This window comes from Schistocerca cancellata, chromosome 5 (assembly GCF_023864275.1).
Source record: "Schistocerca cancellata isolate TAMUIC-IGC-003103 chromosome 5, iqSchCanc2.1, whole genome shotgun sequence".
Classification (NCBI taxonomy): Eukaryota; Metazoa; Arthropoda; class Insecta; order Orthoptera; family Acrididae; genus Schistocerca; species Schistocerca cancellata.
The window spans coordinates 62,282,028-62,297,131 of NC_064630.1; the positions used below are offsets into that span (position 1 = coordinate 62,282,028).

At 39.0% G+C, this 15,104-nt stretch overlaps 1 protein-coding gene and 1 long non-coding RNA gene across 2 annotated transcripts in view; one reads left to right on the forward strand and one right to left on the reverse strand.

Moving 5' to 3' along the window:
* The window catches only part of LOC126188907 (uncharacterized), a 56,896-nt gene extending 43,609 nt beyond the window's left edge, over nucleotides 1-13,287 (forward strand). The window contains exon 2 of the long non-coding RNA XR_007537877.1: nucleotides 12,545-13,287. This is a non-coding gene — a long non-coding RNA (uncharacterized LOC126188907). The remainder of the gene's footprint in view (nucleotides 1-12,544) is intronic.
* A 169-nt stretch (nucleotides 13,288-13,456) lies between these two features.
* Nucleotides 13,457-15,104, reverse strand: part of LOC126188906 (motile sperm domain-containing protein 2-like) — a 100,532-nt gene continuing 98,884 nt past the window's right edge. The window contains exon 10 of the mRNA XM_049930604.1: nucleotides 13,457-13,690. Coding sequence (XP_049786561.1) covers nucleotides 13,526-13,690 — 165 coding nt within the window. The 3' untranslated portion in view covers nucleotides 13,457-13,525. The remainder of the gene's footprint in view (nucleotides 13,691-15,104) is intronic.

A 15,104-nucleotide genomic window follows, 5' to 3' on the forward strand; every position in this document is an offset into this window, starting at 1 on the left:
CCCCAACCCTACATATGTCACAAGCTCGCTCTCTCTCTCTCTCTCTCTCTCTCTCTCTCTCTCTCTCTCTCTCTCTCTCTCCCCCCCTCCCTCATCCCTCCCTTACTCTGTTTTAATTACTTTTAGATGTTGTTTGTCTTCTTTTCTTCTGCATCCTGTTTTCTATTTTAGAGGGCTGTTGAACAGCTGATGCTCGTTAAGCCTCAACTACACTGGAGCAAGGGTGGAATGGCTGAGGGTGGGTCGATTCTCATTGCATGCAGAGCCCCAGGAACAGCCACCTGCAGCCTTACGTATTTGTCTCCTCTTGTCTGTAGTATTGACAATCCAGTTGATGTCCATTACATTTTTAGCATTCTCACTTTTATTATTCTGGATTTGCCAACCTGAAAACATTCTTTGCTCTGTAGTGTTTCCGCCCTTCAACGGACTGGTGGGGGTCAGAGTAGGGCTTTTCTTGCCATTGAATCAGCCCTGTGGGACCCTTCATTTGCTCTGACTTACATACCAATCTCAACCATGCTCTTCTCTGTAATTTCTTTCTCAGCTTTAGCTTTCGTATTGCCTTCAATGCCTAGGTCTTACTGCTCCTACATACTTTCATTCCTATGTACTTTCATCAGCAGAATACATACTTCAGACGTCATCGGAGGAACTGCGGCGGATCGCTGGCTGGCATCGTTTATGGTTAGAACCTCTCGATCGAATGATTGATGACCTCGCCGTTTAGTCCGTTAATCCCTACCCAATCTATGAACAATCATTCAGTTAACATACCAGTAAGCCAGATAGTAGACTTAATTATTCCTTCCTAAAAGTGAAATTTTATGTGCCCATTAGGTACAGCAGTCCCACGATAATATATGATATTTAGCATAAAGAACATATTAGTGGGGGAAGAGAGACAAAGTAAATGACCTGCATATAAATGCAAGACAGGTGGTATTGCACAGATCGTCACGCAAGGCACTGAATAAAATGTGTACATGTGGAAACACCTGGCTATTTGGCAATGTATTGAAAGTGCCACTGCACTGGACTACATTAATATTTGGCAGCCCTGCACCCGGCGAGATGTTAATGTTTTTGCACCCTTGTAAAGATAAGTTATTTAGATAGTAATAATGTTTGAGTACAAATTACTCATTAAATACATGCATTTGTGATTTTTTTTTTTCAAGCTTAAAATTAAATTTATCACTCATCTTTATGCATTAGTCCAGAAAACGCGGAAAGATCGTAAGTTCGTTTTGCATTTGGTACAGTTAACTTAGAGAATCCCATTTCATTGTTCTGTTTTTCTTTCCAATAATGTAAATAGGGTGTGTCCATTAATTGTTAAGTTCATATTTCTGGAAAGTAGCGTCGGCTGCTGTGGCAGAGCGGTTCTAGGTGCTACAGTTGCAGGTTCAAATCCTGCCTCGGGCATGAATGCCCTTAGGTTGGTTAGTTCTAAGTCTAGGGGACTGATGACCTCAGATGTTAAGTCCCATAGTGCTTAGGGCCATTTGAACCATTTTGGAAAGTAGTGTAAATCTTGTCTTTGGGTTTAGAAACTTTCACACAAGTAGTTTGCGCATATACCATTTGTATAGTTTTAAGTTCGCTAGAAATTACATTCCGTTGTGATTAAGTTAATTAACAGATACTGCAGTTAAGTGACTGAGTGCAGAGTTCTTGTTGTAAGTGGAAACAATTAACTTTCTACATTATATCATATACTTGTAAAACTAAGTCCTAATTTTTGCGACTCGTAAATAATGAAAATTCATGTAGTGTAAAGGTTAAGTGATTTAATTCTATTTTTAGCATTTAATCTGTGTTGTGATGCGTGATAAGTGTGGTATTGCTGTAATGTAGTCAAAGAGGGAGTGGGATGTGTAGACTGTGGGTTGGAATTTCACTGGGGTGACTGTGGTGGGGAACTCAATAATGTTCTGCATTGAAGACAAAAGAATCCCTTAGCAGGAGGCAAAGATTTGTTCCCTTCAGGTGGAATTGTAACACATGAAATTTGAGCCAGGTAAGTGGAAGGGGGAAAAAGACCATGGGAACTGCGCAAAGGTAACAAGCAATGGGCAAAAGGGGAACAACTCTTCAGCTTCATTTACATTTGACCTTACAGTATCGAATAAGTCTGACTTCTTACCTTAAATAGGAGGGCGAGTGCCTCATTCAGCTGCAGATTTCTAGCACAGAAACTAAGTGCAGGTCAGCAACAAAAAAGATTAGGAAGGAAGAGTCTTGCTGCTAGACAGTAGCAGGCCATACGGTACAGCACAAATTAGGAACGGGGTACCAGGTCACAAGTATTGTGAAGTCAAGTGCTAGCCTTTGTCGAGTGACAGAGCACATGGGAAATTTGTATAAAGGTTTTGGCAAAGAGGACCAGGATAGTGTAGTAGGTGGAGCAGGGAACAGCCTGGCTAAAGATGGTAATTACAGCATTAGGGCTGACCTGGGTGAAATTGGAGTAACAACTACATGCACAGATGTGAACTTCATGGAGGTCCTGCAGTGCTTTGACCAGCAGGCTGTGTTGAGCAGGCTGCTCAACATGAAATCTCATGAGTGCTGTGCCTATTGCTGCAATTGGGAGATGATGTTACACCAGGTATGGCCTACACTTGAACTGTAGAGGGAAAGAAAGGTTAGCTGAGCTAACTGCAGTCTCCTCGCAAAAGTGGGGATTCCCCCTGTATAGATATGGCAGAGGCAACTCCTGGTTTCTTACGCAATCGCCATTCAATGATTCCCTGGCAGTCCCATGTGCCCCGTGCTCTTTTCAAACTAGGTATGTCTCCCTCCTGATACCCCCCCCCCCCCCTTAGGTGGTATTGCTGTCTGGAGTGTGTCTCACTTCCCTCTGTTGGGATCTCCATCTCCACTCACTGGAAAGTACCCCACCCCTTTCCCCTCCTCCTCCTCCTCCTCCTCCTCCTCCTCCTCCTCCAGATGGTGCCTTGACCACAGATTAGGACCAACCTATTCCGGAGTCCTAAAGTCTCTGTTGCCACTATGATATTTGGGTGTCTTGCACATTCCATCCTGGAAGAGTTCCAGGGTGCTACCATCTTCTACTCTGATGGTTCTAAAAGACAGATATGGTGGGATCACTTTACATCTCCTACTGGCATGGAACACCATTTACTGCTGTGATAATGTACTGTGTTGGCAACAGAGCTGCTAGCCATTAACAGGGCCCTCCATTTTGTTACTCAGGCCTCTCTCACCAGTGTTTTAATATGTAGCAACTCAATGAGCAGCTTGCAGGCTATAGACTGATGCTACTCTTGTCACCCTTTGGTCTCTGCTATCCAAGATCTTCTCTCTGCCCTTGACCATGCCGCCTTCTCCATTGTCTCCCTTTGGGTCCCAAGCCATGTGGACATCCCACGGAATAAACTGCCTGATCGTTTGGCTAGAGAGGCAGATACTTACCCCATTCCCTTTCATGATTACAGGAGCATAAATGTGGATACACAACAAATTTTTCTTTGCCCAAAAGTGGAATGACATCTGGTGTGCTAGTGGTCTCAGTAATGCACAATCAAATAAACTGCTGCAGTTTTGCACTCTTCCTTGCAGATCTCTCAGGAGGAGTCCGCTGTCTTATGCCATCTACACATTGGTCATACTAGGCTTATCCATTGCTTTCTCTTGTGTAATGAGTCACCCCCACAATGTGGCTGTGGAGGCAGACTGACGGTATCTCACATATTGGTGAAATGTCCCCTTCTTTTTGCCCTTCACACTAAGTATAGCCTTCCAGACTCCTTGTCTTTAATATTAGCAGAGAATTCACAGGTGATTGAAATGGTCCTCGGTTTCGTAAGTGGAAGTGCTTTTTATTTTCAGTTATAAAGTTTAGCTTTACTCCTGGAGCAGGAGCAGGGGCAGGGGCAGGGGCAGGATGGGTGTGGTTGGGGTCTCTCCTTGTTTTCTGGGTCTGGGACCCACGACCATTCACACCCCTTGCAAAGACTGCCCTTTTATCTCTGTTTCTTCCAGTTTTTTAGATTTGGCCTACCCGTTTCTACCTTCTACTGGGTGTTTTTAGCTTCCTAGCTTTATAGTTTGACCCCTCTTACAGGATCCGCCCACTTTTAGTAGACTCTCTATCAATCAAGGTAATGTATTCTAGAAAAGTGTCGGACCTAAGCAACAATAATATCCTCAGCATATCAACGCAGTTTGGGTTTCAGAACTGCTCTACTGAGAATGCTATTCACATGTTCATTCACCAAATTTTACAAGCATTAAATAATGAAATAGCACCAGTTGGTATTGTATGTGGCATACCTAATGCATTTGACTGTATGAATCACAGTACTCTCCTAGACACATTTAAGTTTTATGGGACTGATGGTAGTCAACCAAGGGATGGTGTCATATCTATCCAAAAAATAGAAAGTTGTACTTAGTAATTCAACGAATATAGTTTGGGGATGTAATTCTGACCGGGGAGAAATGACATATGGGGTTCCCCAAGACTCAGTGTGTACCTCATATATGTAAATGATCTACCATCTAATATACAACAAGCAGAAGTAGTTATTTTGCAGATGACGGTAGTATTGTAATCAGTCCAAGTACAGAAACAGAAGAAATGGTAAACAATGTTCTTAAAAGTGTCATCAACAGCTTTTCTGTGAATGGTTTCAACCTCAATTTTAAAAAGAGAACATATCCAGTTTGCACAGCTAAGGGCACTACATCAGTGATAAGTGTAACTCATGGTGAGGAAATAATAAATAGGATGGAAACTTCAAAATTTGTAGGTGTCCACACTGATGAACATCTAAATTGGAAAAAGCACTATTTGGAACTCCTAAAACAACTTAGTTCATCCTCATTTCCACTTAGAATCATTGCAAATATTAGGGAGAGGCAAATCAGTAAGTAGGAGTATTTGCGTATTTCTTTCAATAATATGAAATGTTCTGGTGTAACTTATCTTCAAGAAAGAAGGTCTTCATTGTTCAAAACCTTGCTGCAAGAATATTATGTGGTGCTCACCCATGATCATCTTGTAGACATGGGTTTAAGGATTTGGGCTCTCTGACTACTCCTTCACAGCATACTTATTCCCTCATGAAGTTTGTTGTAAGTATCCACTACAGTTCAAAAGGGACAATGGTGTTCATAATGACAATACCAGAAGAAAAAATGACATACTTTACTCCAAATTAAAGTTGTTCTTAGTACGAAAAGGGTGCACAATGCTACAACAAAAATTTTTGATCCCGTACCCAACAGTATAAAAAGTCTGATGGACAGCAAAGTAAAATTTGAAAACAAACTGAAAAGTTTCTCCTTGGCAAATCCTTCTATTCCATAGAATAATTTCTATTGTTGTAATGTGTAAAAGGTGGTGGGTAGAAATTATAAAATAAGAAACTTATAAATGTTCAGCTCATCGCCTGTTGTGACTCGAGAATTTCTGTGTAAATTATAGAACCACTCAGCCTTCTACTGTCTCGAACACACGATATTCTAGATACGAGTGTGGGAAGGTAAAATCCTACCTACTGCGCGTCACCTGTGTGTGTGTGTGTGTGTGTGTGTGTGTGTGTGTGTGTGTGTGTGTGCGCGCGCGCGCCCAGGTTTAAAATCAGTTGCGAGAAGAACGTAGATGCAGCGGTCGAACGGCACCGACAAGTACCTTTTGGGCAATCCATAGACGTGTGAGTGAATGTGTAAGGAAGAACCATGGAGTTTACATGCTGCTCTGTGCTTATTGTGTCAGTGACTATTGTTAATTAAAACGAGAACAGTTGAAAAAGTACTCTTAGAGACTCCTGACTCAGCCTTGGTAGAGGCAAGACGTATTTTCTGATTCATTTTAACAAATTCTTGGTAGTCAAGCCAACTTTCTTTTGAATGTAGCTCATTTTGTTTCTAATGTTTGATGGCACGAGGTACATATGTCTATTGAAAGTGTAAATTATATTGTGCATGAAAGTCAAATACATCATTAATTGATGAAAAGGAAAGTTTGTATGCCTACTCATTTTATAAGTAGAAAGAGGCTAGAAAGTCCCTATACCTAGTGCCATTCGATGGAGAAGTAGTTCAGAGAGTTTCCATCAGCCGTCTATCCAGTAAAGAAGAGTGGCTGCAAATCCCAAGTAAGTCATCTCGTAAAGAAGTGGAATATGGTTGGGGGAATAAATCGGTATAACCCAGACCCACACTCACACTGACACTTTGTCATCAGGATGTTACACGCCATATTTACATATTAATTTGTGATGTGAATGTAAAATGATTTATTCCATATCATTATGATTTATTGTGCAAAATGATCCATGGAACATGAAACTAACATGCCTTATTCTCAGTCGGTCTGTAATGCAATTGTTATTGATGTTTGTTTAGGACACTCAATATTGTGGTTATCAGTGCTCGTATTTCATGATAGCTTGCTATATGCATGTTGATATCTTGTTTTGAATATAATAGAGGGAAACATCCACGTGGGAAAAATATATTTAAAAAGAAAGATGATGAGACTTACCAAAGAAAAGCGCTGGCAGGTCGATACACACACAAAATTCAAGCTTTCGCAACAAACTGTTGCCTCATCAGGAAAGAGGGAAGGAGAGGAGATATCTTGTTTGGATGACTTGCTCCTTCTGGCCCTGTCTACTAACAGCACACAGTGGCACTGTCAGTTATTCTGATAGTGTTTTGCTGTCTCTCTAACACACGTTACAATGAATATGACAGACTAATTTGGCACCACTCTGTCGAATAGGTACATAAAATCAACTTTAAGTAACATTTGGTTTGTAACATGAAACAAACCAGTGTTTTCTGTTAACACTAGGCATCATATGAAACTCGTGAGCAGTTTTTGTTTGGGCAGATGCCATCTGCTCAGTGCAATAATGAAATTGCAGTTTTACGACAGAAAACTGAAGCAGGTTCCCCTTGTGACTCTTAAGAGACAAATTTGGTATGAAAGTTAAATTCAGTCTGATTAGAAATTTATTTTAATAAAAACTGCTAAAATTTTTGATCTATTTCAGCTTCCACGACATGACAGGTTGTGAACTGTGTTTCATGTTCCCATACTACACATGTGGTTTGACTCATATTCAGGTAAGTTGTATGAGGTTAAGAATAACATGCTACTTGTGAGAGAGTGGGGAGGGGTTCATTTTACAGGTGGCAGTCATCCTATTTAGAAAGGTTATGTGGCACAGATCTATGCTAGGTACTTTGCTGTTCTTATTACCTACCATTTTATCTGATAAAGGTGACAGAATTAGGACAATGTGCATGCCCACATACTCACCCCCCCCTCCTCTCTATCCCCTCCCCCATCACGCTTGTGCGGTTTCGTAATTTTCTGCAGCAGCTGCCCACCTTTAAGCACTCATGTATTCTGGTGCAATCCCCAACAATCACTTTGTCTTCTCATTCCATTGGTAAGTCTCCCCTGACCTGAGATTCTGAGCAACTTGTCCGAAATCTCACCAGTCCTATTTCTTCACCTCTCTTCCTCCCCCTTCACAACCCTTATGTCACACTTGTGCGTGGTGTGACATTGTCATGCTTAAGGAAACAGTGCTCCATATATAGATGAACTTTTCGAATTCAAAACTTGGTTACAACACACTGTTTCTCATCACTGACAGTTGTGTTAGACACTGCCATGTTACACACTACAATTCAGAGTTGTGTAGCGGAGAAGGCTGCGAATATGTAGAAAAGAAGAATAAAGGTGTAGGATGTTAATAATATTTGTTTTATTCAAAAAGCTTTAAGAGCCTTCCCATAAAAAAATTGATGGTATTACTTTTCAGCACACTTTCAAACAGTCCAGAGAGCTAAACCTTCACAGGAATACAGTAGCCAAGATGATGAAAAATACAGCAGTCAATTATCATTTGACAATGGCTGAGCAGAACTGAGCTGAAAGTCCAGAGTGTTTCAACGATCTGACGTGACTGAAAGTGTGGATTTTTTTAAAAAATTTACCATCCTTGGCTCTTATACACTGTGCCGCTCATCAGCATAGACCACCAAGATGCAATTACTGCAGTAGTGCTTAACAAGTTTCTCCTCATCTCTCAAATCTTAATCATTTACTGCTGGTGAACTGTACTAAATATTCTCCGAGTCTGGATTTGAGCTTTTCTCTATGAAATTTTCAGTTTATGTTAATGTGTGTTGAGAAAAGAAAAAAAAAAAAAGGTTCTACACAGCTCAGTCACATTAGTGTGATCATCGCTTATGCTCTATATCGACATGCAATAAACACTCACAGTTGGCAGGTGGCAGCACTAGCAGAGGAGGGGTATATAGAGCATCTTGGGGGGGACAGGGAAAACAGTGCAGTCTTTGTCGTAATGGGAGTGATTTATCTGATGTCCAAATGGGAGTGATCATTGGCTTTCAGACCAAGGGTGGAAGCATTTCGGAAATGGCTGAGTTTGTAAACTGTTCATTTGCCACTGCGGTGCACAATGGGCCACAGATGACAGGGGTGAATGATGGCTGTGGAGATGTTTACAGGCAAATAGATGTACAACTGTTTAGCTACTGACTGCCCAGATGAACTGAGAGACTACCAACAGCGTCTCCTCAACAAGCATTTGGTGAACGTTGCTGCATATGGGCCACCACAGCAGGTGCCTTGTTCATGCACTCATGCTGACCACCGTTCATCGGCAACAAAGGCTGGAATTTGCACTTCATTACTGCAACTCGACACCTACTGAGTGGCGACAGGTGGCCTCTTCAGATGAAGCACATTTTGTGCTCCATCTTCATGTAACACCTGAAAGCAAACACCGAGCTCAAAAAGCTTGAAAATTTGAATACCTATATGGACCTGCCACTGCTTGGTGAGTAGATCTATCTATCCAATTACATTATAATTCCATAACTGTTTAGTGGCACGTAAAGATGAAGGTTTAGGCTCTGAAACCAGTGCAGTAAATAAGAGATTACTGGCAACTGAAGCAAGTTTTCTTATTCCCTCAATATTTTCCTCAGTTGCAGATGTATTTCTGTGTCAAACTTATACTCCTCAATTGGCATCTTTCCACACAACTTAAAATTGGTAAAGTAGAATGCAAAGAAAGGAAGCTATAAACAGGTGCCGAACTGAAGAGCTATTTATCTACTCTCTTCTCAACAGTACTTAAAAAGAATAAAAGACTGATTTCTTAAATACAACCTACTAACATAACATCAACATGTATGGAATCATCCAACTGAAACCACGATATTTTCTTTTCTACATGAAGCACTAAAGGTATTAGATATGCAGGATTATGTTTAAAGCATGGTCTTATATTTATCAAAGGCATTTGGTATGTTTAGTCACATAATCTTTACTCAGAAAGATAGAAAATTCAGCCACTACATGAGCAGGACAAACTGGATAAGTCCTTTCAAGAAAGAAAATGGCTCATAATACTTGGAAAAAGTTGCAGCTGGCACCTCTTAATCAGATTATTAGCAGTCAAACACAGGTTCGACAAATCCTCTTTTTGATGCCTATACATGACTTTTTAACTAACAGTAACAGGCAATTTGCATATGACTCCGGCATATTAATTATAGGATATATTTAAGAAATGTTTGAAGAAAATAACACTGTCATAAAGACAGTACTAATAATTCTGGCACAACCAACTTATTTATAAATCTAAATAGAAATATCAATTGCAACACACACACACATTTACCAGACTGACTAATCACTAAAAGAATAATCAGCAATACTGAGAAAAATTAAAAATTGAGGCATTTGGGTACAAAAGTGAAATGACTTTGGATAGACATACAAAATAAACAAATTTGAGCAATAAATGGTTTGTTATAAGAATACTAAGGAGATTTATTTCTTATAGTATTTTTAGTATTATTTTTTTTAAGATATTCTCTGTATTGAAATAAAGAGTACCACACTTCTGGCCTTCGAATTGCATCACCATAAAGACGTCAAGTTTGCTTTACAGGTAGGTACTATAGTTCAATTCTTTTATCTTGGCGGATCGCGCATGCCCACCCAAACGCGGGAGATTGCTGCGTTGCCAGTTGTACGCGCCAAGAGAAGCAGCGCCATAGTATAGTTCGCAAACTTATGTTTAGGGGAGAGCGAGCAGTTTATGAAGTAAAGGCACCACGGCCGCATTAACCCTTTCGCTGCTACAGAGACGTGTTCCCCGCATTCCGCGATGTGCGGGATTTTATCATCATTGCACTGCTCACCTGTGCAGACACATGGTGTTTCGACTGCTTTGACACACTTTATCATTCGATTTCACAAAAACTATTTGGCCCAAAAATTTGATTTTTACACATATTCTTGACTGATACCTTCCCCCCATAAATGACTTAATTTTGTTTCAATGTTCAACACAGTTATTGTGCAGCATTAGATGTAGTAAACCATTGCACGACATTTTGCAGAAGTAAAAGTCCATAGCATGTACTTTCCATATGGTCAATTTTAGTTGCCACTAGAAATTTCAAAAAATTACATTCAATCAAATAAAATTCATGAAGTAAGACACTTCGATATTGTTTTTAAATAAAGAAAATATTGAGTGTCCATGAAGGATTGAACTCAGAACCTTTTGCTTGCCAGCCAAATATCTTAACCGTTACGCTAACACAGCTCGTGAAACAACTTAATTCCAGGAGGACTTTAAAATATCACGCAAAATACCGACAAACACTGTTGGTATGATTATGAATTACTCACGTTTCGTCGAAGTACAATAGGAAATAAACAATTACCGCTGTTCTTTATTGCGAAAAAGCGGTTAGTGAGAATGATACAAACACCTTTCCTTGCTATCGCCTGAATTAGGAGGCTTATTGCTTGTTTGGTTTAATTAATTAATAGAATATGGAGCAATTGGTATAGAGAATGCTTTTTCCAAACTTTCTATGAAAGAAAGTCTACTATCAAGACATTGCTTTTGTTCAATTAGCCGGCCGGAGTGGCCGAGCGGTTAAAGGCGCTACAGTAATAACCACACGACCGCTACGGTCGCAGGTTCGAATCCTGCCTCGGGCATGGATGTGTGTGATGTCCTTAGGTTAGTTAGGTTTAAGTAGTTCTAGGGGACTGATGACAACAGTTAAGTCCCATAGTGCTCAGAGCCATCACTGCTTTTGAGAACAGTAATATGTATGCCTTTTTTGTTTCATTATTCAGGCTTCTCTTGCTAGAGCTGCACATTAAAACAAAATACCCTCTGTAGTACTAACTTAAAACTATACCATCGTGAAATTTTAACATTCCAGCTGCTGTACCAGGGGAGAAAAAAAAATTATTGTATGTTACTCTCAGATCGTCCCTCTTATGTGTGTGATTGAATAAGTTATTCCCCATCATAGCAAGAGGTCACAATTATGATTTGTGAAACATGTAATTAACCAACACTCACAAATGATCTTTCACTATTACAAAACTGTCATTAGAGATGGAGAGAAAAAAAAATATGTCCATTTAAGATATGTATAGTTCAGCAATAAGATCTATAACTTATCACACTGTTCAACTTAGGATAAATGGTTACAGTGGCCTCCACAAAGTGCCAAAGTGAAATAAAATATTAATACAAATCTAAAATGTGTGAACTTTAGTAGCACTAAGAGAAACTACATTTTATGATCAAAATCTGCACCTACAAATCTCAAGGCTGACTCATACTCATTAACTGCCACAACCAATATTTGCTACCAATTAAATACAGTGAAGGCCTTAATGGAAAGCTTTATTTATTTGCGACAGTCTCTATTGTGCCTATCTGCGACTCAGCGTCTCCACTCTATGGTGAGTAGCAACATTCCTTTTCATAATAACGAAACGGTTTACACTCAAGATTACTAAAGAATAGCTTCTTCTTCTTCTTCTTTTCCATCATCAAGATAAGCCTCCTGAGCCTAATTATTATGTTTGCAATTCCTTTAACACAACATGAGGAGTTAAAAAGTTGTAGCAGCTCAGTGATGGGGTTTTCTGAAAGCAGGTGCTCTCATGAAAACAAAATATTGACGATTTTATTAAACTGAATATACCTAAAGGCTGTATAAGCACAAATGCTCATTTTATAATCACAGCAAGAAATTAAGTTTTGTTAGTATACGCTATATTGTAATGAATGTATTTTGTTACAAACTAGCGATTAAGTTCACAAGGAGTTCAGACGGACATGTGCAAAACAAAAACTAACATCTCGGTATGTGACAAATTCAACACTGTTCCATCACCACATTACCTGTGGTTCAAAACACCAATGCGTATATTTATTAGAAACAATGCACTATCAATTCTATACATATGAGCATATTTTGAATGTACGAGGTGTAACTTCTGTTCCTCTCCATATTGTTAGTGGCAAGGTAATCCAGTTTAAGTAAGAAGTATTAGCATGAAGATGATTTTTAAAGGCCAGTATAACTACACTTTTCGAATGCTATTACAACAGGCGGACAATGTGATCATTAAATAATACTGTCTTGACACTGATATTTTCTAACCTTTTTCCTGTCTATGTTTTTGCTGCAGATGTGGTCTAACATCACAGCATTCATTCTCCAGAATGTTTCCTACAAATTATAATGCATAAAAAACTATAATCATATATGCTTTTTTGTGGTAGAATAAGAAAGGGAAAATAGGAAAAAATATGGCACGAATGTTCTATTTGGACCAGCTGTCAATTCAAAACTTCAAAAATCTATTCTTAATAAACATTTTAAATATTGAAAAACAAAATATTTTTAACTCAAAATTTTATGTCCAATACACAAAATCAGTGCTACATATATCCAAATATTTTCCTCTCATTTTTTAAATATTTTACATAGAGAGTAACATGTTTATATTGGTATTAAAATTTTTTGCAATTATCTTAAATGTACCATTAGAGATAAACAGAAATAAAAAATTCAGTCTTCACATACTTTTAAAACTTTAGTATAAGTAAGACTGTTTTTGTTAGAAGTATTAAATGCAGTTTAACAAAATTATCATGGACATGCTGCAGCAAAAACAAAATGTATATAAAAAAAACACATTATTACAAATGTGAGCTGTATCAGGAAGTTCCTGCAACACTATGGAATAAGATTGCTAAAAGGAAAGTAAATCATCACAATGATCACCTTTTCTGGGCTTGATCTTTTCTTAAAATATTTGTGCCCATTTCATATTTTGTACAATATAAAAATGAAGATATAAATATATTATTTTGACATTAGCCTGAGATATTGAGAGGCAGAGCTGACTAGATACATTTTTTCTAATCACATTTTCTCTGAAAAATGACAATACTGGAAGCACAGGTATACAAACTTCACATAAAAATAGAGAAAACAGCAAATACTAACTGCTTATAAAAATACTGGTGAAACATTTACATTTTTACACAGGTAAATATCTTTCTTTTACAGAGGCAAATCACTTTTATTGTGTGAAACACACACACACACACACACACACACACACACACACACACACACGTACTCACCCTTACACTTTTAGACTCTACTGTTTGTAACAGTGCTGACCCCCATATTGTTTTTCAAGGGTTAGAAGGTATGTGATAAGTGTTCCAAAAAATAACACCATAATTACCAATAGAATATGTAATTTTTTCAGGAACTTTACCTCGGCATACAGCTTTAACTGGCTCTCACTCAGATGAGATACCTGAACAGAAATACAAACATATGAAAATAATTGTTTTCATTTTTCTGAAAATATTATGTACACACAAATCAAATATCTGGAAGAAAAGACCCCCAACTCACTTGGAACCTTACACTTTAACTTAAAATGAAAAGGAGGATGAGAAGAAGAAGACTGTCCCACAGGCAAGCAGTGTGTAATGCATGAAAGTCTAGTTATTAAATATTTAAAAAAAAAACAATTGTCATGATGCAATAAAGTATGACACTAAAAATCAATTAATAAAAATGCAAAACTGGTGTGGGTAGGCTATAGATCCAGGACACACTGACCCTCCCATCTCCGTCACTTTAGGGATGAGACTCGGCAATTTACAAAATTTCAAAACTGATGTTGCACTGGTGTCAGTGTAAGTGAGGATGGTGGGCTGAGCTCCAACAAAACTGAGGGTGCCATTACACCAATATATAGAACATATGTAGCCAAAACATGCAGAACCAAAAGTGGCGCACCAGAGTGATGACGGTTCATGACTAAGACAAACCAAATGTTAGTGGTTAGTATCCCACATGCAATCTGGCAAGCAACACTTCCTTCCATCAGTGTGGTTGGCATGAAGTCAACCATGCCTGCGGGGTCAATTTCAGTGACTGCAGTTTGGTGTTCGCCACTTGCGACTATTTGGTTTCCCATTGATGCACAATTCTTCAGTCAGACAATGAGATGACGGCTGGCAACAGAGCGGCACACTGACACACACCACTTCTTTGTCGGCATGGCATTTCCCTATACCCTGATGCGTCCAGGCAACCAGCAAAAGACTACCTCTTTGCCTCATACTTACAACTGAAGGAAACAGATTTGTAAAAACATCTGGAGTAAAAGTTTTCTTGCAATGTTTCAAGCTTAAAATCTCTTTGATGGAAATTTGTTCCATCCTTTGCCATGTATTTAGAGGTCTGATATATCCAGATCCATGAATGAGCATGTACCCAAATGGCTTGGTTGCACTGGGCCAATTCCTGAACAGCCGCTGAAAGTTGGGGTGGACCGTGCACTGAACACTGGTGACTTGAGGCAATGCTAGTATTTTCAGGGCTTGTTGAGCCAGAAGGCAGCACTGCGAAATCTGGTGTGGTGGTTTACTAGAATCTGCACACAAACTCTGAACTGGGCTGGTGTGACAGGCTCCAGTTGCAGGAGCGCCTACTTATAAAAAATATTGTGGGGGCCCATACTGGGAGTCTTGCTCCAGGAAATTTTCTGAATTTTAGATGAAAAATAGTGAGTTTTAAAGTTATTTTAAAGCATTTTAGAGTCATATGATCAACATTAGAACCCAGAAAACTGGACTCTCGATAACTCGACACTCCGGGAAACTCGACAAGGCTGACACTTTTTGGCTTTGAAAAAAGAAACAAAACAAACACCCACT